Here is a 22,430-nt window from a genome sequence, read left to right as displayed (position 1 = left end):
TAGGAAAAAAAGAAATTCATAAACTCAAGAGCAGTGTCTACATGCTGTGGGATTTTCTAAGGAGAGGGGAAGAAAAGTCAAACTGAGCTGACATCATCAAAAAGCAGCAGGTTGGGGCTTCCCTGGTGGCAGAGTGGTTAAGAATCTGCCTGCCAATGCAGGGTACACGGGTTCAAGCCCTGGTCCGGGAAGATCCCACATGCCGCGGAGCAACTAAGCCCGTGCGCCACAACTACTGAGCCTGCGCTCTAGAGCCCGTGAGCCACAACTACTGAGCCCACGTGCCACAACTACTGAAGCCCACGTGCCTAGAGCCCGTGCTCCGCAACAAGAGAAGCCACCGCAATGAGAAGCCCGCGCACCGCAAGGAAGAGTAGCCCCCGCTCGCAGCAACTAGAGGAAGCCCGCGCGCAGCAACAAAGACCCAACGCAGCCAAAAATAAATAAATAAGTTAAATTAAAAAAAACAAAAAAGCAGCAGGTTGTTCCCTTGGCAGGCTCCTGCAACATGTGCAATATCTCCATGTCCTGCAGTGCATGGTGGCCAGCAGCTTCACCAACAACCCCTCTTCCTTGCGTGGTTTTGTAGCAGAGTGAGAAATTTCCCCATGAAGAGCCTTCCTTGGCACCCTAGAGGGCAGATCTCTGGAAAGTTCCGGAGAGTGAATTTCCAGCCTCAGTGACTTTTCTGTCATCCGGTGACCCATGGTTGTGCCCTCTTCAATAAGGTCTAGATCTCAGCCCTTGGAGCTGGTGGCTCTTTCATGGACACTCTGTCTCAGTCCCAGTGGTAGGAGCTGCTCTTTATATCCGCTACCCCTCTATTCTTTAGGGTTCTCTATATCTCACTATCCAATTCCTTGTTATTCTGCTCCTGTTATGGTTGACAATTCTTTATATTAAACCTTCCCTGTTCAAATTACTTTGTGTTTTTTGTCTCCTGTTTGGACCCTGACTGACACACATACCTACAATGTTAACACTAACACTAAATAACCCTAATACTAAAACCAGATAATGATATCATAAGAAGGGAAAACTACAAACTAATATGTCTCATGAAATAAATACAAAAATCCTCAATAGAATATTAGCAAATCAAATCCAACAATGTATAAAAATAACTATATACTATGACTAAAAAGGATTTATTCTGAATATATAAGGATGGTTCCAACATTTGAAAATCAATTAATGTAATCCATCATATCAACAGACGAAAGATAAAAAAATCACATGATCACATCAATAAATGCAGAAAAAGCATTTGGCAAAATCCAATACCCATTCATGATAAAAGCTTTCAGCAAACTAGGAATAGAGGAGAACTTACAGAACATCATACTGTAAGTTCTAGCTAATGCAATAAGACTAGATAAGGAAATAAAAGATATACAGATTAGGAAGGAAGAAATAAAACTGTTCTGTTTGCAGATGACATGATTGTCTAAGTAGAAAATCCCAAAGAATTTACAAAAAACTTCCTGGAATTAATAAGCAATTAGAGAAATATCACAGGATATAAGGTTAATATACATATGGAAACCAAGGGGGGAAGCGGTGGGGGGTGGGTGTGGGATGAATTGGGAGATTGGGATTGACATATATACACTAATATGTATAAAATAGATGACTAATAAGAACCTGCCGTATAGCACAGGGAAGTTCACTTCACTACAGTAGAAACTAACACAACATTGTAAAACAACTATACCTCAATAAAAAAAATTAAAAAAAAAAGTTAAATGCCTTCCTAAATACCAGCAATAAACACTTGGAATTTGAAATTAAAAATACAAGACCATTTACCTTTGTGCAAAAAATTAAATATTTAGGCATAAATTGAAGAAAATATGTACAAGATCTATATGAGGAAAACTACAAAACTCTGATGAAATAAAGAAAATCTAAATAAAGAGATATTCCATGTTCCTGGATAGGAAAACTCAAAATTGTTAACATGTCAATTTTCCCCAACTTGACCTATAGATTCAATGCAATTCCAACCAAACTCCCAGCAAGTTATTTTGTGGTTATCAACAAACTAATTCTAAAGTTTATATGAAAAGGCAAAAGACCCAGGATAACTAACACAATACTGAAGAATAAGAACTAAGTCAGGGGACTGATACTAACCGAATTTAAGACTTACTATACAGAAATCAAGGCAGTATGGTATTGATGAAAGAATACATGAATTGATAATTGGAGTAGAATAGAGAACCCAGACATAGACCCACACAAATGCAGTCAACTGATTTTTGACAAAGGAGCAAAGGCAATTCAATGGAGGAAGGGTAGTCTTTTCAACAAATGGTGCTGGAACCATCCATATGCAAAAAAAAAAAAAAAGAATCTAAACATACAACTTATACTTTTCACAAAAACTAATTCATCTTAGACTAAATGTAAAACATGAAACTATATAACTTCTAGAATACAACAGGAGCAAACCTAGATGACCTTGGGCTTGGTGATGAGTTTTTAGGTATGACACCAAAAGCATGATCCGTGGGAAAAAAATTGGTAAATTGAATTTTACTAAAATTAGAAACTTCTGCTTAGTGAAAGACACTGTGAGAAGAATGAAGAGACAAGCCACAAAATGGGAGAAAATATTTGCAAAACACATATCCGATAAAGAACTTGTATCTAAAATATACAAAGAACTCTTAGAACTCAACAATAAGAATGACTAATCCAATAAAAAAATGGAGAAAGATCTGAACGGTAGATATACATGTGACAAATAAACATATGAAAAGATGCTCAGACCAGATGTCATTAGGGGATTTAAAATTAAAATGACAATGAAATACCACTATATACCTATTAGAACGGCCAAAATCAAAAACACTGAAAATACCAAAAGCTGGTGAGGATGAGGAACAACAAGGAACACATCCATTGCTGGTGGGAATATAAAATGGTAGCCCAACTGGGGACACAGTTTGGCAGTTTCTTACAAAACTAAACATAATTTTACTATACAATCCAGCAGTCATGCTCCTACGTATTTACGCAATTGATTTGAAAACTTGTGTCCATACAAAAACCTGTACACAAATATTTATAGCAACTTTATTCATAATCACCAAAAACTGGAAGCAGCCAAGATGTCCTTTACACACCCATATGATGGAATATTATTCAGCAATAAAAAATGATCTATTAAGTCACAAAAAGACATGGAGGAACCTTAAATGAATATTGGTAAGTGAAAGAAGCCAGTCTGGAAAGTCTACATACTGTACAATTCCAAGTTTATGACACTTTGGAAAAGGCAAAACTATAGAGACAGTAAAAAGATTACTGGTTGTCAAGGGCTCTGGGGTAAGGGAGAGAGATGAATAGGTGAAGCATAGGGCATTTTAAGGGTGGTGAAACTATTCTGTATGAAACTGTAAGGGTGGACACATGTCATTATGCAGTTGTCAAAACCCATAGAACTGTGGAACACAAAGAATGAACCTTAATATAAACTATGAACTATAGTTGATAATAATGTATCAACATTGGTTCATTAATTGTAACAAATGCATCACACTAATGCAAGATGTTAATAATAGGGGAAACTGGGGAGGGATGAGGGTGTGGGCTGGAGTGGGTGTATGGAACTCTGTATAATATCTGCTCAATTATACTGTAAACCTAAAACTATACTAATAAATTCTATTATTCTAAAAACAAACTGAAAGCAAAGAGACCCAAAGAAATAAGTTTTTTGGTTCTAATTATAAAGGTAATATATATGCCTTTATATAAGAGTGATATCAAACAAAATAATACATGGAAAGTACAATGTTTTTATTATATTATACTTTGCTACTCTTCTTGATCTTAATATAGTCTTAGGTACATGGAAACAGATTGTTTGTAAACAACAAAACATATTTCAATAAAACTCATCCACTGATACTTACACTTTCCTTTGCACACTGGAGATATTAAATGCCTTCTTAGAAATGCCATGTCAACTATCTTTTTAGGGTTTCTAAAAGGTATGTTTTCCAATGTTTTGGTCGTACTGATCTTACTTACTGGAACTATCTATGACACTCTGGGATGTGAACAAATCATCTTATGTTCGCCACCTCCACAAGCAAGTAACAATGCTTTCACCTCTAGTCTTCACGTTGCAGTTTTTGTTTGAAGTTTTATGGGCAAGATTTAGCTCCGTAGATTTGGATAGAAACGCAGGTCTGACATGTAACATCAACATCAGGACTAAAAGTCCCAGGACCACAAACCACTGCAGAGGAAAACACAATGGAGTAGATTATTATAATTTCAGTTAGAAGTATCTTATACCAATAATACAAATTGCCATTAATGTCACACCATTGACATTCTATATCTATGTTATACTATGAGTAATGTTCAGCCAGTTAAGGTGTGGAAGATTATTTATGAGGTTTTTTTTCTTGGCTGCACTGAGCGTGTTGCAGGATCTTAGTTCCCTAACCGGGGATTGAACCCGGGGACACGGAAGTGAAAGCGCAGAGTCCTAACCACTGGACCGCCAGAGAACTCCCCATTTATAAGTTTTAAACATTGTTATCTGGTGATCTTAAAGCCAGAAAAAAGTTAGAATCTTAGCTATTTTTTCCTTTAGCATCAGCATTTTACAGTATCTTCTGCCTTGCTTCATTTATGAGTTCCTATTTCTTGTTTTCTAGTTCCTATTTACAATTTCTAGGCAGGACCATTTTGTTTTCTTTCATAGTATAGTAGCTTAAGTCAGAAGGGCTTCCTTGGTGGCACAGTGGTTAAGAATCCACCTGCCAATACCGGGGACACGGGTTCGAGCCCTGGTCTGGGAAGATCCCACATGCTGCGGAGCACCTAAGCCCGTGCGCCACAACTACTGAGCCTGCGCTCTAGAGCCCGTGAGCCACAACTACTGAGCCTGTGCACCACAACTACAGAAGCCCACGCCTAGAGCCCGTGCTCCACAACAAAAGAAGCCACCGCAATGAGAAGTCCGCGCACCGCAACAAAGAGTAGCCCACACTCGCCGCAACTAGAGAAAGCCTGCACGCAGCAACGAAGACCCAACGCAGCCAAAAAAAAAAGCACTACAGAAATATTTTGTAATACAAAAGATTACATTAGCAGAATTCATATACATGAAGATAATTATATTTAGAAATTTGGGCTTTGAATTTTTACTTCCCTTTAATTAAACATATTTTTTGGTAAAGAGAACCACTATAAATATTCAATTCAATTATGCTAAGTGAATTCTGACTATATAACCTAAATAATTAGATATTTATATTTTATAATTACCACAACAGGTAGCGCAATTGCTGTGGAGACCTTCATTTTTTCCAAAGCCTGGACGACAGCTATCTATTCGTACTATCAGAAAACTGTGGTCCACAAAATGCATAGCTGGTAGAGTTTTATTAAAGTCATGGTTGAAAATATATGCTTGGCTCCGGAAAAATTCTTCTATTCGATTTCTTGCCTAAGATTTAAAAACACCAGAGAGAAGTACAATTACTAAACTATGAACCAAATTTCTCCTCCTGTATCAGAGGCAATGAAACGTAATACAAACATGCCATTGCTTTACACAACAGATGAATTCCTGAAAAGCTGCATGTTAATACTAAAATTAGTTTAGCCTTGACCTTACCAATTATTGTCAATTTTTACGCACAACAGTTAAGAAAAACTAAATTGAGGTTAAAAAGCACTTGTTTTGAATTATTTGCATCATGTCTATTCCACATGTAGATAACTGGGAGTTCATTATTTCTAATTCCAAAAAGCCAAGCAAAATGGAAACCAAAACTTTTCTCTAATCAGCATTACAGACTAATGGTATAAATTTTATTTTATTTTTTGAGCATGGGGCTTAAATAATAACTAATAACAACCCATAAACCATGCACAATATTAAGGGTATGCGCTCAGGGATAGAGGAGGAGAGTGAAGGGATTTTTTAGACTATGTCCTTAGCCTCTAAGGAGGCAGAGGAGAGAGCAACTATTTTGATCAGTGCAGATACAGTTTTGGAAGAACCACTGTTTTAACCTAGGTTGACATGATTGTAAGGTTGTTCTTCAAGCTGCTGCTTAGTTACATTTGGAGAACAAAGACCAGTGATCCATCCTTCTGTCATAGGAAAAATATATAATATTAACCTGGGGAGCTATATAACATTCCAGATATACTCTTCCAGAACAAAACATTTTTAAATAGCCAAGATCTCAACAATCTCAGTTTATAAAACTGAAACCAAAAATCAATAATACTTCATATTTCAGTTTTTAAATAGCTTTGTATACTATTCAAATACTTTCCCCTTACACTGAAATTCTCACCTGGAGGATATTATGGTTAGTGGTATCTTCACAGTCAACAGACTCATTGCATTTACCTTTCCACCCTGGTGCAAAAGGATTAACTGGAGGGGGAAAAATAACATTTTCACAGAAAGATTCCAAAAAGTTCCAAACATTCCAATAAAGCTCCAAATGCTGAATTCAGTATGCATGTGTGCATGTGTTTAATCTATGTAATTCTAGTAATAAAGTAAAGGTGCACAATTTGAATGATTTATACATTATGATTTCACTCCATCTGGGGGCTAATGGAGGTAACTACAAGGCTTTAAAATGAATAGTAATAAATTTGGTTTGGTTTCTCCCTTTTGTTAAGTTCTCAAAAATACAATTTAAAATTCTATAAGAAGTTATAAGTTAAATATTAGCTACATAGTTAAAGTCCATATTTATAAAATGATATTAAGTTCTAAAAGACAGGCAACAATATATCATAGTTGAAGGCAAATAATGTGTTAATTTTTAAAACCACAACCAGGTTAAGACCAACAACATACTTTAGTGCTTAACAAACATTTAAGGCCTACTATTTATAAGCTTTCTATAATAATATGGTAATTAATTTTGTAATTAAGATTAAACACATAAAATTAAAGAAATATTAAAACTTTTTTTTACCTTGAAAGGCTATAAATAGCTCAGGAATGAGGCCATGTTTTGGGACTTTAACAAAATGGCATTTATATGATGGTTCTATGACATGGCATGACAAATCAGAGATTAAATTATCCAAGATTTTCTTCAGCATTCTAAAAAGCAGATCATTATACTTTCCTACACAAGATTTTGTGGTAAAACGTACAGCCATCTGATATGAATAGTCAGGTTCCCGGTAGGCTTTAAGAAAGATGAGAATAAAACAATTGTGCCTAGCATTAATTTCCAAATAACATGTAACATTAAATCCCATCAATCTTGCAAACCAGCACAGAACTTAATTTATCTAATAAAATGGGGGGTTTTTGGGTATTTTATTTTATTTTTTCTAATAAAATGTTTTAACAGTTTATCCTCACAAAAAGATATAAAACTAATAACTTTAATGAAAAAGGTTATTTTCATATGATATATTATCCACTCAGTACAAGAGATTGTACGGTTTCTGTGGGCTGGCTATATATATAAGTTAAAAGTATCAAGAAAAAAATAAGATTTTGACAGTGAGGGTCTTAATTTACAGAAGTGTTGCTGTCAGCACAGTCCAGTGAAAAGGATCATTAATTTGCTTTTATGGAATTAAGCACCAGTTTTTAAATTACCTGGCAAAGTTGTGATAATGTAGATTGTGCCTGCATGCCTAGACAGTGGGAAGTGGGAGGCTGAAAGAGGATTATTTAGGACACACTATTTTGATGTCAGTTTAAGTTTGCCTAGTCAAATACACCCAAAATACTCTATAAGTCATAACGATTATATATAAGACTCATTGTCACTAAATGAAGAAACCATATACTTAATTCTGATCCATATTAAATGTTTAAGTTAAAATGTGTCTATATTCTTACCAAAGATCATAAAGTCATATCTCTGCTTTACTACCTTTTCTTCTTGGGTTTCTGCTTTGACAGTCTTATAAGAAAGAGTGCATGTGTAAAGTCCAGACAAAGGCTCCAGAAAGTCTTTCACCATCAGCTTTCCTGTTTTAGTTATATTTATTCTATTATTTCCTAAACAGAAAGAGTAAATTACTTGGTTATTTAACATGTAACAATTCAAACATTATTTAGTAAACTTGGGGTTACAAATAAATACAAAAATTTAAAAATTAATGGACTATTTTAACTTCAAGAATTCAACAAAATCTTAACTCTGTCATATTACTCAATGGAAAACCACGTGAGATAAGTACACTTTTGAAATATATTTTGGTTTTCTTTAATTCATTTCTTGGCATCTAATTTCAATTGATTTATGCCAGTAATTCTGTAAGTGAGATCACACTGCCTTATAGTTCTATGCAATTTCTTCACATAAGACAGAAATTAACAATGCTCATATTATAAGACACCCTCCTAACATCGTGAAAAATTACATATTAGTTACCTCATCTCCTATCACAGGTGCTGCAAGGATAAATTTTAGGTTTTACAAAAACTTCTGAACTAATACAGCTTTGGGAAGTAAGGTACAAAAATTACTGCTTCAGTTTTTGCATAAGGAGAAAATAAGGCACAGACCAAGATATAATATGATTGTCTAAATATGGAGTAAGTGAATCTGTAGTTAAAATTAAATTTCAATTTGTTCATTCCAATAAATGACAGTGCTTTTCTTAAAAAATGTTCGCATCATTAAGAAAAGAAGATATTAAAATCGAATAACTTACCTGTTAATGGCTTTTCATTAGGCCCAACCCATAAGTAGGTGGGGTCCACTGTTTCTTTTTCAGCGCGTTTCAAATCCATACAGACAAGGATTGGGCTACTGTGATGTAAATTTACATATACTGTCACTGTGACAAAATAAAACAATATATAACTACATTATATAGCAAAATTAAATTAAGAAACACATTTCCTACCATTTTGTCCCAAAGTTACTTTGATTAGTTCTTTTTGGATTTCACTATGTTAAAAATCAGCATATCATTATAACATTTGGAATGCTAAAGTCCGTTCTGCTTCTCATAGACTCTTAAAACTCTAGACTGCTACAGAGTCAATATTTTTTCTTTTTTCTGTGATATTATAGTGTTGTTTATAAAAATGTACATAATACATTTTATTTTTTTAAATATTTATTTATTTATTTATTTATTTTGGCTGCCCCGCGTCTTAGTTGCTAAAATGTACATAATACATCTTGATGTACAGATTCAGAACTAACTAGAATAAAAAAAATTTGAAGGGTTAGTGGAATCAATTTAAAGATCAGAAAAGGATCTTTTGGTTGCAAAACTATTTTAAAGATGATCATTGTCATCCCCAAGGCAAACATGATATTTAACTATAAATTTCCTCTGTTAGGAACAATAATTAAATGGGACAGACGAGGAAGATTTTCTGCAAAACCTATTCTGTTTCGGATTTGATGGAAGCAGCAACAATGTGCTTGGAACCAATACAGTCCCACAAGATATTAATTTTAAAGCCTACTGAATGCCAGGCTCTGAACATATAAAGAAGACACCGTCCTACAATTTGGTGGTGGCAGGGAAGGGGAGGGCCGCCAAACACGGAGAGATTCCAAACCTGACCAATGCTATGAACCGGCCCAAAGTTATCTAAAGTTAGCCTTGTGAGTAGTTTTCCTTGGCGGGTGTGAGAAAGTTTCATCACAGTGACAAATGACATTTGAGCTGAGCCGTAAAGGATATGTAGGAGTTCTAGTTAATAAGGGAAGGGATAAGGGCATTCCAAACAGAGGGACTTCCAGCACCGGAAATCACTCCTCTGAGGGGGCCTCGCATGTTGCAAAGCAGCGGGGACACCTGGAAGTGAGGTGGCATCAGAGAAAGAGATCTGAATTGAATCTTAGCTCCTAACGAGCTATGCAGCTTTAGGTAAGGTGATACAACTGAGGCGTAGTGGCGTCGCTGTAAGGATGAAACGATGCAACAACTTTCGGGAAGTGCAGAGCACACAGTATACGTTCAATAAATGTTTGCTCCATTTCCCTCCTCGGGAAGAACCTTAGCAGAGCGACGGAGCCCCCGGCTCTTCGGGCAGACTCTGCGGGTGAAGAGGTCCTTATTACCTGGGTGTCCCGGCTTGCCATAAATGAAGCCTTTCTCAGTGCGCTCGGAATTACGCTGCCATCCAACTGCGGAGGAAAGAAACCACTGACTTTTTACGTAGAAGAGAAGCCAGGGCTCAGTGTGGGGCGGGGCGGGGCGGAGGAGGCAGGACGGAGAAGATGGGAGAGGCCAGGGGACCTGGCGGGAGGATCCCCACCTCCTGTGAGGTACCAGAGCACCGCGGAGAGTAGGGCCCACGCTCGCATCACGGCTCAGGGGCTAGCGTCGCGGGAGGGTTAGGCGTCGAGGGGCGGGCTCCTTCCTACCTCAGCCCCAGCGCAACGCCTCCCCATCTCCCCTCCACCGAGAGGAGCAAACCGACGGGGATCGACTCCCCTACCCGTCCGTCGCTACGGCGGTAGCGGACGCGCAGGAGAACGCTCGCGTGAACCGGGACCTCGCGCGCGTGGGCCGAGCTGGGCGCGTGGGCGGGGCTGGGCGCGTGGGCGGGGCTAGGGGCGGGGCGCGGGCAGAGGGCAGGGCCCTGGGCAGGTGCGCGGGAGGCGAGCGCCCCGCCCCCTCGCGCGCACGCGGCTGCCGTCGTGCGGACGCTTCTGATGCTTCGCGCCTCGAGTCTGGCGCCGTTCCCCCGGCGCTGTCGGTGGCTCGGTTTTCTCTGAGCAGTCCCTGAGAGAAGAAAAGAGTAGAAGAAAAGAAAGCAAGACTTCGCGTTTCGGTCACTTCCTTAGTCTGGGGGCTGAAGAGATCGACGAGAGGAACATGGCGGTCCCAGTGGGATTGGGCGGGTAGGGAATGCGATTATGTGAGGACCTGAGGAGGGAGAAGCTTGTGAAAATTTACACTTCACAGGAAGCAGAGAGCCCCGCATGGTAATTTCCTACGCCTTTCTTCTCACGAACTGTCTGAAACTGTGTGCACAATCTTTTTCAGACTCTTAACACCCAATTTTTACCCAACTGTATTCTACCCACAAAATGAAGAACCGCTAGTGCACCAATAAGGCATCTCCAGGCCTTCACACTCTAGAGGAACGTTTAATCTTCATCTTCAACTTCGAGTATCACACGGCGTTGAGAGACCCCGCTTGCAAATGTATCCAGGGTTGTGAAGTAAGACTGCTTTAAAGAAAGGGCCCAATTGAAAGGCGAGATCCCCAAATGCTTTTCCTGCGGGGAGGGATGCTAAGTCAAGATCAGCGAGCTCCGAAGGGGACCATGCCAGCGTCTTTGATGGTTCCTTCTTGGCTACTAATTTGATGGCCTGGAAAGCCCTGTGTGTTGTCTGTTTCTTAGCAGCGGGACACCCTCAGTAGTGGTTTTGAGTAGGCTGGTGGGTAGAGAGCCCAAGGTTCAGACAGGGTGCAGAATGATTATTTGGGGTGAGATCAAGAGTTTTCAGTTTTATTTCCTTTGAGCCGAGTCAGTACTTGGACTATCTCAGATGGTCCGGGAGCAACCTTTGTCAGTGATTTCAGTTTTAGTCACTGTTAATTTTACCTACATAGCATAAGCCATGAAATGTGATTTGGTGAGTCAGATCCACCCATGTCAGTTACAGTGTCTAGATTCATGGTTTAGTCTCAACTGTTCCCTTCTTAAAGTGATGATAATGAAGACAAGTTTAGGCATCACCTCTGATTCCCTGGAAGTTTATCATTTTAGTTTTAGTCAAAGTACATTATAAATCCACAGTGTTTTATTACCTTCCCAGTTGTAAGTAATTGATCCTTGTAAACGCTGTGTGATCAACTTTGAATACTATGAGAAGAGACCTAACCAAGTGAGTAGTAGTTATTTGTTTAAGGTATCCATTCACTCTTTTAGAAGTTTTAGATTTAAGGAAAACTGTGAAGATAGTACAAAGAGTTCTCACATACACCCACCTATTTCCTTACTATTAACATCTTACATTAATTATCGTACATTTCTCACAATTAATGAACCAATATTGATACCTTACTAAATAAAGTCCATACTTGATTCAGATTTCCTTAGTTTTTACCTAATGGCCTTTTACTGCTCCAGGATCCCAATCAGGGTCCCACATTACATTTAGTCATCAAGTCTCCTTAGGTTCCTCTTGGCTGTGACAATTCCTCAGACATTTCTTGGTTTTGATGACCTTGACAGTTAATTACAGTTTTTATGACATTGACCTGACCTTAATTGGTCAGACACTTTGCAGAATGCCTGTCTATTGGACTTTTTCTGCTTTTCTTTTTTCATTATTAGACTGGGGCTACAGGTTTACGGGTGGAAAATTACAGAGGTGAAGTGCCATACTCACCACATTGTATCAAGGTACAAACTATCAACATGCCTTATATCATTGTTGATGTTACCTTGATCACCTGGCTGAGGTAGTGTTTGTCTGGTTTCTGTAATATAAAGTTACTCTCCTCCCTCTCCTTTTTCATACTGTACTCTTTGGAAGGATGTCACTATGTGAATCCCACATTTTTAATCTTTTTTTTTTGCCACGCCACGTGACTTGCAGGATCTCAGTTCCCCAACCAGGGATTGAATCCGGGCCACAGCAGTGAAAGCCCAGAATCCTAACCACTAGGCCACCAGCGAACTCCCATACGTGAATCCCACACTTAAGGAGTGGGGATTTATGCTCCACCTCCTTGAGGGCAAAATAACTGTATAAATTATTTTACCTGTTTACTTTTTATCTATCCCCTTAAGTGTCATTCTCTTGAGTTTGAAATACTCAATTCTGAACTAATTATTTACAAAGTAGTAACACATTCCATTGCTAAGCATAAAGAACATTGTAATGGAAGCTAAACGTTTTCTAAAACTCTTTAATAACCAAATAACTATTCATCCTTACACCATCCCTGTGAAAATTTACAGTTCCTCTTCTGCTACTTTTGATGTGCTATTTTTGCTTTTAGAAACTAACAAACAACAAATTTCCCCTTTCAATACTAAAATTAGACCTAGTGTTTAGAGTATTTCTCTGAAATTGATATTATCCTGTAGAACTCCAACCCATACAAGCTATAGAGATGCTATCGTGGTGCCATGATCTTAAAACAAAGCCAATACAAGTTATTAACTCATTTAAAAATTATATACCTATATCTATATCTATACATATCTCCTATACCAAGGCATATTTAAAATAAACTAAAATTCATAAAATTACAACATGCGTTCTTTAACTGGTAGGTGTGGGTTTATTCTGATATGGCCTGCTGATGCACAAACTCCCAACCTTAAGTCTCAAATATATTTATATATATCAACAACGTAAGTTTCTAACAAGGGTGAAAGTGGTCTTTCTGAGAATCATTTACATGTTGTCCAATTCAGCACACTGGGTAACTTTATGAGGACTCACCTGAACAATGTCCCTTAGACCTCAGTGTGAAGAAAAATTCTGTTTTTGAAAAATTATGTGGTCACTTCCCCTTTCCTCTCCCTATAGTCAAGTGTGTGCTTGACCTCTATAAAGTGGCAAGGATGTTGGGAAAAGTTGTTAACTCTGTGTACTAACATCTTTGAGTTAATTTTACTCTTATGTGTCTCCCCAACCCCTTAGCACTGATACATTATATAAGTATTTTTGTAAGCTGTTTCAGATCCTATTTGGAGGAAGGCAAGGTAGCAGAAAATAAACACACATAAATAGAGTGTGTAGTATTTTGTGAGTGGTGGCAAATAAACCAAGCAGTTCCCAGAAGGGAAAACAAAGTGAGAGAATTGCTTCCAAAAATGAAAAAGTTGAGTTGATGAAAGTGCCAAAATTCTTTGGAACTGTCTTAGAACTTTCTGAAAACTTGGACCAAGAACTTTTATTATGTGAAATGAAAAACTGAAGAAGTAAAACATATACATCGAATGAAGTGAATTCTCATCGATGGCACTCATGGCTATCATCCCTGAATCTAGACCAAAAGTTCCAGATTTTGCTCAATTTAAGACGAACCTCTTTTAACTTATACTTGAAAGAAAGCAATCCAGATCCTCCCTCCCGCCATGTGATATTACTCTCCCATCCATCATCCTTCCAAAATGGACATTTTGAGACAATTTACAGTCGCACCGTTTCCATCCTATCGGGGTTCTTGGCTTTGACATTCAAAAGAAGGCTGGAGGCGCGGTAGGTACCTCCGGCGCTCCGCGGTGAGCGTCCTTTAAAGACGCCGCCAGCCAGCGCCGCTGTAACCCCGCGCACCGGCCGGTCGCCGGCTCCTGTCCCTTTCAATCTGCGCCGAAGCGGCGGCCGGATCCCGGGGACTCCCCGCGCTGGGAATCTCCCGCCAGCTGCGCGCTGCGTCCCGGCGACTGCAGGAGCACGTGGAGAGGCCGGGTAGCCAGACCGGCAGCTCCAGCCCAGCCCGGCGGCGAGATGGAAGGTGAGCCTCCAGCCCGCTTCTTTTCTAAAGGGTCTTTAAAATGCTCTACCGGTGCACGCAGCAGAGAGAGTTCCTTCTGAATCTCGGTTTTGCTTCTATTTATTTCTTTTGTCAAAAGTAAATATGAGGCATTTCAGAGGGCAAAGCGTGTCGGTTCTCATACATCTCTCATTTGCTCCCCTTCCCCCCCACCCCAGCTTTGGACAGTGATAACTTCTCCACAATTTTATTTCTTAGGGGTTGTCAGGGGTCAACTCTAAGTCTGCAGAGGAAGAGTACTTATGGGGTGTCCCTGAAATGGCAGCAAACCTGAGTTGGAATAACTAATCCTTTTGTATGATTTTTTCGTCCATGGCTTCACTGTCTATTGGAATTAGGCTAACCTGAGTGACTTCTTTAGAATGAAAGGTGACTTTTTTCTTCTAAGGGTAAAGGCTGTCATATGGGAAGGTAAATTTTAAAGTGTTGGCGCTTGTGGTTCCCTTGGAACTCGATCTTCTAATGATAACTTCTTTACTCAAAGCAAAAATCAGGCTCACATTGTTTCATTTGAATTAATTTTGAAAGTCATAAAACTATCCTCGCTTCTCAAAAATTATTTAGTATGTACTTCCTTGGGATAATTAAAATTTCACCCTACTATTGTAAACTTTTCAGTGGTCTTTTCAACAAGTATTTCTAAAACCTTGAAAATGGCAGAGGCATCTCAAGTTGGGGGGAGGGGGTGACAGAAAATCAGAATTTGTGAGAAATGTATTCATTCTATTAATAAATGAGATACTGACACCTAATTAAAATGTTAACTTGATAAATATTACGAATAGCATGGACATTTTCTTCATAATAATCAAAGGCTCTCTTATTGCCAATGAACCTTGATCTTTGGCAGCTTTAGGTCTAGGGTATATGAAGTTATTAAAACTTGACTGAATACTTTAGGACATGAGATAAATTTTGTTTCACAGTATAATTGAGTGCAGTACTGTGGTCTTAAATCCTCAATTTGCACGTGGGTATGTTTATAATTTTTTAAAACTGGCTTGGCCCTTATATACATTTTTTTCCCTCTAAGTAGAATGCCAACTGATAAGTCAATGAACAGTATGTATGTAGAAAATTTTAAATGACCATTATTGAATAATACTTCGTGTTTTCTCTTATGCAAAACTCTTTCTGTTTTAAGTTTTTAAAAATTATCAAGGTTTAAAAATAACTGAAAAATTTGCACTTTGACTATTTGAAAAATGGTTTATGACGTGTAATTTTTAACATGTAAAGATTTCATTGGCCAACAACAGGAAAAAAATTAGGTTGCTGTACACTATGAAAAAATAATTTTAAAAATTCTCATGCTTTAATTATTACAAATGAATTGCTGAATTTGTTTTTGTGAAGTTATAGATCAATACTTTAACACTATTTTTTCCTAGTTTTAATCATTTCACTTCTCAAGAATAACATACAGAATACTGTAAGACAGTGGAAACTGGACTGTTTCTCTGTAAATGTTAATACTTCCGAATTCATTTATTTAATGTGAAATAAAGAAATTATTAACTAAATAGCATAATTTAAGATATTAAAGCCCTAACAAAGGCTTTTAGATAAGTCTGAATAAGAAGGGAGTGAAAACTTGTGTAGAATTTGATTTGGAATGAACAGACTATAAATGGAAAGAGGTAGAATATAGAATTGGATCAGTGATAAGTTGTGAGTTTAGACGAGTAGATTATATTCATAGGTCCATACAGATAGATGTTATATGGTATGCTTAATGCAAAAACTTCAACACTTAAATCAAAAAATAAAATTAACAAAAAGGTTAGTGATGTGAATTTGGCTATTCTAACATCAGGTCCTTGAGGACCAGAGTATTTGATGTAGCAAAATATCTGGTTCATTATAACCACCCAAGATTGGCTAATCTGGCTCATGTATTTGATATTTAAATAAAGTACTTTCATATTATCTTGATATTTTGGTCTCAATCTAGAATTTGACCTATAGTGTATACCTCTCATTTCTTGGCAATATAAGCAAGTAGAGTACTTTATGGAATACTTTTATTTTCTGCCTAATTTGGGGGTCAAATTAATATGCTATAGTTTATTGTGAAATGTGAGGCTATATAGTCAGTCATTCCTTCAGCATATAAAATCTTTTTTAAAAATTCATTCATTTTTTTCATTCTTTACCAGACATTTATTGAGAGTTTCTATGTGTGAAGATGTCAGATGAAATAAGCTTTTGAAATAGAAAGCTTGTCATGTAAAAATGAAAAGACTTAATGCATATAATAAATCAAAAACTATAATTTTTTTCTTTTCTCACAATTTGTGATCCTAAATATTTTTTATCCAGAGATTCTTTATGTTACTACATTTTGTTATTTTTGCTGTAATAATATCCCTTCTGTCTGATATGGTTGAGAAATGGGTGGTTCACAAATAATGAATTTTACAGGCATTGGCATATTTCTCATTTAATATATGACCTTTTATTTCAACAATATTGGATAGAAATCTTTCTAAGAGTATTTATTACACAGCCCCCTGCTTTATAAACAAGGTCCACAAGAGAAAACTTTATCTTGGTGACCCAGGCTCACTGTTTTGACCATCAGGTAATGTATTGTTCTATAGTATTTTCTCACGGGGTTTTGAACTGTGTAGAGCTGAATGCCCCTACACTAAATATTACCAGGTTATTGTGTAACTTTTGTTTCCTTCTTGATGTCAGCTTCTCACCACATGGCTTTCGTGGTAGCCATTTTTCATTTCTGGGTTTCTTTCTATGCTCTGGATGGTTGGGATTTACAGATATATAGCCTCCAGATGGTGGAGTTTACTAGCCCTGTATTATGAACATGTGAAGGTTGAAATGGTAACATTCAAAGGAACAAAAGCCTCAGAAAGGCCATGGGGTCCAGGTAGAACACAATTTTAGAAAATTCCCGTTTGTGCTTCCTATAATCCAATATGCTATTTCACACTTCCATGTCTTTGCTAAAAATTTCACCCCATTCTTTACCTAGTTATGCCTACTCATCTTTCGAGACTCTTTTGAGGCATTATCACTGTGAAGGACCTCCTCATGACTTTCCCTGGTGGTCATTTTTTGAAAAGTGGTCACCACTTTTCCTGGTGGTCATTCTACTCAGTCCCATCACCTCCCTCCAGCTAGGCTAAGGACCTTTCCTTACTGTGCATACTTCTGCCAGTTGTATTGAAATTATTTATTGATTTAAGTGTTTATTCCTCCACTGGTCTTTAAGCTTCTGAGGGCAGAAACTCTGTCTTATTTTTGTATGCTCAGTGCTAAGAACAGTTTCTGGTTCATAAAAGACCTTCAGAGATTGTTGCATTCAGTTTTTAAAATGGTGCTGAAAAGTAATTTTCATTATGTTTATTGTGATGCCTTTTATTTAATTAATTTTTGTGAGTAAGGGATTGGTGCTAGCAATTCTTTGTTAGAACTCAGAAAAATTTTAAAGTACTTAAGTGGTATAACAGAAAGAGAAAACTTAGAAAAAAAATGTTACTGGTTTTTAGGCTAGAATATCACTTAATGCTAAATCTTATCTTTACATCAGCAGATTTCAGGATTACGTATTAGTCCATTAAAATATGGATCAAATATGAGGGGAAATTTGCTTTCTCCATCAGTAAGATATATAGATGGTGCTATAAAATTAGCATACATCTTTCCAGTGATGCCTTTTTTAATACATTGTTATAAGCTTGTCATCAATGTATAAATGTATATATTTACACTTACTTAGGACTAAAAGATTATTGGTAGATCTTTTACCAGACACCCAATATTAATAGGCTGCTGATTCAAGCTGTAGTTCTAGACCATGTGTGAGAAGAGCTGAGTGATTCACACAGAAACCAGCCTGTAGTAAGTGCCCAAGAAATGCTTTTTGGGTGTGCTAAATATTCATTAATTATTGTGAAAAGAGACTCTAAACATCACAAGGACATAGAGTATACTCTGCTATCAAGCTTTTGAAAAATACAACTCTCTCATTAACTGGTACATTCATAGTAATTAGAAATCATAAGGATGACCCTAAGGCCTTTTGAATCACTTTTTTCAAAAGATGAAATGATGAAACAATAATCATATTTCTATTATATGTGGATTATTTGAAAAGTGATCTACATATAACTCTATTAATTATTATTGCTATATAATCTATCAAAATATTTTAATCCCCAGTGATCCTGAATGAGATCATTTTTTCAGCCTTAATTGAAATCTGCTTTTTGCATCCAAAATTAAAGTTCTTAGAGTCCAGAGTGGTGTAGGGTAAATAGAAATAATTTGGAGTTGATACCATGTTATATTGGATATGTGTCTCATCTAGGAGATATAAAAAACTAAGTGTTTAATAAGGGATATGAAACAGAATAAAAGCATTTTTGGAGCAGTACTTTTTACTCATTGTCAAAAATTCAAAATCAGCTTGCCTCCTGACTTATGTCAATGGAATTGGCAACATATCACAAATTGTATTTATTAACAAGTGTTCTTAGAGATAACGTTTTTGGCACATCAGGTTATTTGTAGGTTTATAAAAGAAACTTTTTTTAAATAAGAGAAATGGAAAACATTTCAGTAGCATCACTGATGAAACAGCGCATAACAGTATTTTCTACTCTTAACTCTTAATTATCTAAGGATTATTTATCTAGGTGTCTTGCTTATTTTGGTCATTAGTACACCTGTAGCCCCGTCTAGACTGTCAAGTTCCAAAGTGTAAGGATCTTTTTATCACCAGTGATAACTAGTACCCAGCCTGGTCCGTAGCACATAGTAGGACTGTAGTCATATTTATTGAATAAATTAATGAATGAGTTGCCTGCGTGTTTGGTCATTTGACTATTTATTTGTTCAGCTTTTATGGTAAAGATAGTGAAGAAAATAGTGACATGGAAACTAGTTAATTTTGCTGGTTAATTCGTCAGAGGTGCTGTTAAAGGTTTGATAGAAGAGTTTGGAATGTTGGCTAAATCCCACAGGATGAACACTATTATCTTTTTCTAATCCAATATTGGCTCTACTCTGGGCAAAATAATGTAGTGAAATCTAACTTTTGGGTTTGTTTAAAAATTTTGCTACATTCTTTGCAGTGTTTCAGTGAAGCACTGCAATTCCCATAGTAAACTATTTCTTCACAACAAATGTGTTGCTTCTTAAAGTTGAGAATAACGTATTTTACTTAATTTGAGTTCTGTATCACAGCACTATCAGTTTATTTGCAAAGTATTATCTATTTGAGAGACTACTGACATATCAGAATATTTGGCACATCTGAACAATTTTACAAGAGCAAGTATGCATAGGAAAAAAAATACCAGTGCAGAACCACAATCTTACTCATGACACTCATGACTTATAAATTTTTAGTATTTTCAAAGGGTTGGTTAAAAAGTTTTATTTCTAGGTCAGAATATAAATTTTTATATGGATAATCCTCAGTGCATTAATATTTGGTAAATGATATGCATGAAAGTCAAATGAAATTTAAATCAAGCCTCTGATGTACATTTGTGGTGCTATCTACACTGTATACAAGCATATAATCAACTATTAATGAGCATTAACAAATGGTTCTTTAATTACAGAAATAAAGGCAGATGATGGGAAAAATGATTAGTTGTTAAATATTAGAAAAATTAGTTTTTCAGACTGTAGCTATTATATTTTACATCAGCTATGATACAACTCCACGTCTATAAAAAATATTTATAGGTTGGTGAGCATGATCTTTTTTTTCTGGTCCACAGAGTCTATTTTTTTCCTGTGCATATTTGCTCATGTAAAATTATTTAGGTAAGAATATCACTGGAGAGACCACTGCTACGTCTACCTACCTGTTGACCCTTTCCTTCCTTTGCCACAGATCAGTACCTGGCAGCCTTTTAGGAAGCTGTTCCTCATTCTAGTTGGAATCTCTCTCTTTCTGAAACTTAATAATATTTTATGTCATCTAATGACTGCTAGAACCTAACTGCATTTTATGTACAAACATAAAGTATTCTTGCATGGTTTTAATACAATCTAAATTGTTTAAGAATGCAACTACTATATAAATTAAGAGAAGATGATTCTTTCTTTAGTTCGGAGCCAAGACTTTTGCCATTATTGATGCCGCCTGTATCTTGCATTTTTTGTCTCTTGCATTCATGATGATTCTATAAACACATCTGACCACCTTCTTATTATGTCTTCTAGAATAATTGTGCTGGTACATTTACATATTAAAATACAGATTATTTTATTATCATTTATTTCGCCTTTATGTTACAGTTAGGGCTTTATTTTTAGACAACTTGGATATGTGGATAGGTTATATTTAACTTACGATAGTAAAGAGGTATTATATTTTTTCTAAAAGAGGGGGCACTTGGTCTTGGTAAGGCTGAGAACCACTCTAAGTTTATTATACTACGAGAGACCAGCCACAGTCTGAATAAGATGATGTGTACGAAAATCACCTTTCATCTACTAGACACGAAGTTAGGGTCTGTTTAATTCATAAATCATTTACAAGGATCCTTTAGACCCTTGCTAATCTGTAAGTATGGTCTATGGGCAAGCAGCATTGGCAACATCTGGAACATGTTACAAATGCAGAATCTCAGGCCAGACTTGCTGAATCAGAATCTGCATTTTAACAAGATTCCTAGGGCATTCTTGTGCACACTAAAGTCTGATAAGCATTGCCCGCAGTTTGAAAAGTATTAGTGAAACTTATTCTCACTCTCATAGCACATGTTGTATTAGTAGTGGATCATCTTTTTATATGTATTTAGAATATTTTTTTTATTGTTTAAATGCTGGTTTTAAAAGATAGCTGAGCGATGAAAGTTTTAGAACATTCAATTTTGACTTACCTTGTAATACAACATTTATAACACAATATAATTCAAAAGCCAGAAATCTTTATTCATTCATTCCTCATTCAAAAATATTTATTGAATGCCTGTTATGTGTCATGTATGCAAAATATTGGCAATACAATGGTGAACAAGAGAGCAGTGCTTTTGCCCTCATGGAATTTACAGTCAGATGAAGAAGATAGCTTCCCAAACAAATAAATCCCCAATGAAATAATTAAAATTATTTGACGTGCTATGAAGGAAAGTGCTAAAATGGAGAATAATGGTCGGGGCAGGGTTGGTGAACCTCTCCTCTGAATAAAAGGTCTGGCTAGAGATAGAAATTTGGTTATCCTCAGCCCATAGATGATATTTAGTGCCATGGGAATGATTAGGATCACCTAAAGAGAGAATGTATTGTGAGAAGGGGGCTCAGGTTTGAGCCCTGAGAAGCATCTTATTTAGGTGGTCAGATAGAGGAGGAGGGGCTAGCATGAGAGGAACAGCACGGCAAGAGGGGTGAAAAACCAGCAGAGTGTGGTGTAACAGAAATTCAGGAGAGGGGAGTGTTTCATGAAGGAGTGGGAGGTTAGCTATGTTGAATGTTGCTGGAAAATCAAGTAAGGTGAGGACAAAAAGTGTGGGTTGGCTTTGGCAACATAAAACTTGCTGGTGACCTTAACAAAAGTGTTTTTTTGTGGAGCTGTGGGGATGGAAACCAAATTGAAAGAAGGTTAAAGTGGGAATGGGAATAGAGGAAGTAGAAACATTGTTATAGACCATTTCCCCCAGAAGTTTAGCTAGGAGGTAAAGCGGAGAAATAAGTGGGACTGTTGCTGGAGAGAAATGTGGATGTGGATCGAGAGATTTTGTTTGTTTTTGTTTTCCAAAGATGAATGACACAAACTATCTGTAGCCTAAGTTTAGTGAAAAAAAATCAAAGATCAAAATTGAAACATCTTTTTTTAAAAAATAAATTTATTTATTTATTTTTGGCTGCGTTGGGTCCTTGTTGCTGCGCGTGAGCTTTCTCTAGTTACGGCGAGTGGGGGCTACTCTTCGTTGCAGTGCTCGGGCTTCTCATTGCAGTGTCTTCTCTTGTTGCGGAGCATGGGCTC

General features: G+C 36.9%; 2 protein-coding genes across 4 annotated transcripts in view; one reads left to right on the top strand and one right to left on the bottom strand.

Annotated features, from left to right (window-relative positions):
• Positions 1 to 3,738: 3,738 nt before the first annotated feature.
• Positions 3,739 to 10,503, bottom strand: ZPBP2 (zona pellucida binding protein 2). 3 transcript variants are annotated; one of them, XM_082372825.1, is made up of 8 exons: positions 10,250 to 10,503; positions 10,053 to 10,118; positions 8,683 to 8,808; positions 7,862 to 8,023; positions 6,975 to 7,193; positions 6,336 to 6,418; positions 5,293 to 5,473; positions 3,739 to 4,252 (listed from the first exon to the last, which is right to left on the bottom strand). In XM_082372825.1, the coding sequence occupies exons 1-8, from the start codon at positions 10,296 to 10,298 to the stop codon at positions 4,158 to 4,160; spliced, it is 981 nt and encodes a 326-aa protein (XP_082228951.1). In that variant the 5' UTR covers positions 10,299 to 10,503; the 3' UTR covers positions 3,739 to 4,157. The 3 variants fall into 3 exon arrangements, with proteins under 3 accessions (XP_082228951.1, XP_082228952.1, XP_082228953.1); XM_082372826.1 differs by having other exon boundaries at positions 10,359 to 10,503; XM_082372827.1 differs by lacking the exon at positions 10,053 to 10,118 and having other exon boundaries at positions 10,359 to 10,503.
• A 187-nt stretch (positions 10,504 to 10,690) lies between these two features.
• Positions 10,691 to 22,430, top strand: part of IKZF3 (IKAROS family zinc finger 3) — a 90,275-nt gene continuing 78,535 nt past the window's right edge. Inside the window, exon 1 of the mRNA XM_082373531.1 lies at positions 10,691 to 14,422. Within this exon, the coding sequence (XP_082229657.1) occupies positions 14,416 to 14,422 (7 nt within the window). The 5' untranslated portion in view covers positions 10,691 to 14,415. The remainder of the gene's footprint in view (positions 14,423 to 22,430) is intronic.

This window comes from Balaenoptera borealis (genome assembly GCF_965194805.1).
Source record: "Balaenoptera borealis genome assembly, chromosome: 20".
Taxonomy (NCBI): Eukaryota; Metazoa; Chordata; class Mammalia; order Artiodactyla; family Balaenopteridae; genus Balaenoptera; species Balaenoptera borealis.
The sequence above is the reverse complement of the archived record's forward strand: the minus strand, read 5'-3'. Positions and strand labels throughout refer to the sequence as shown.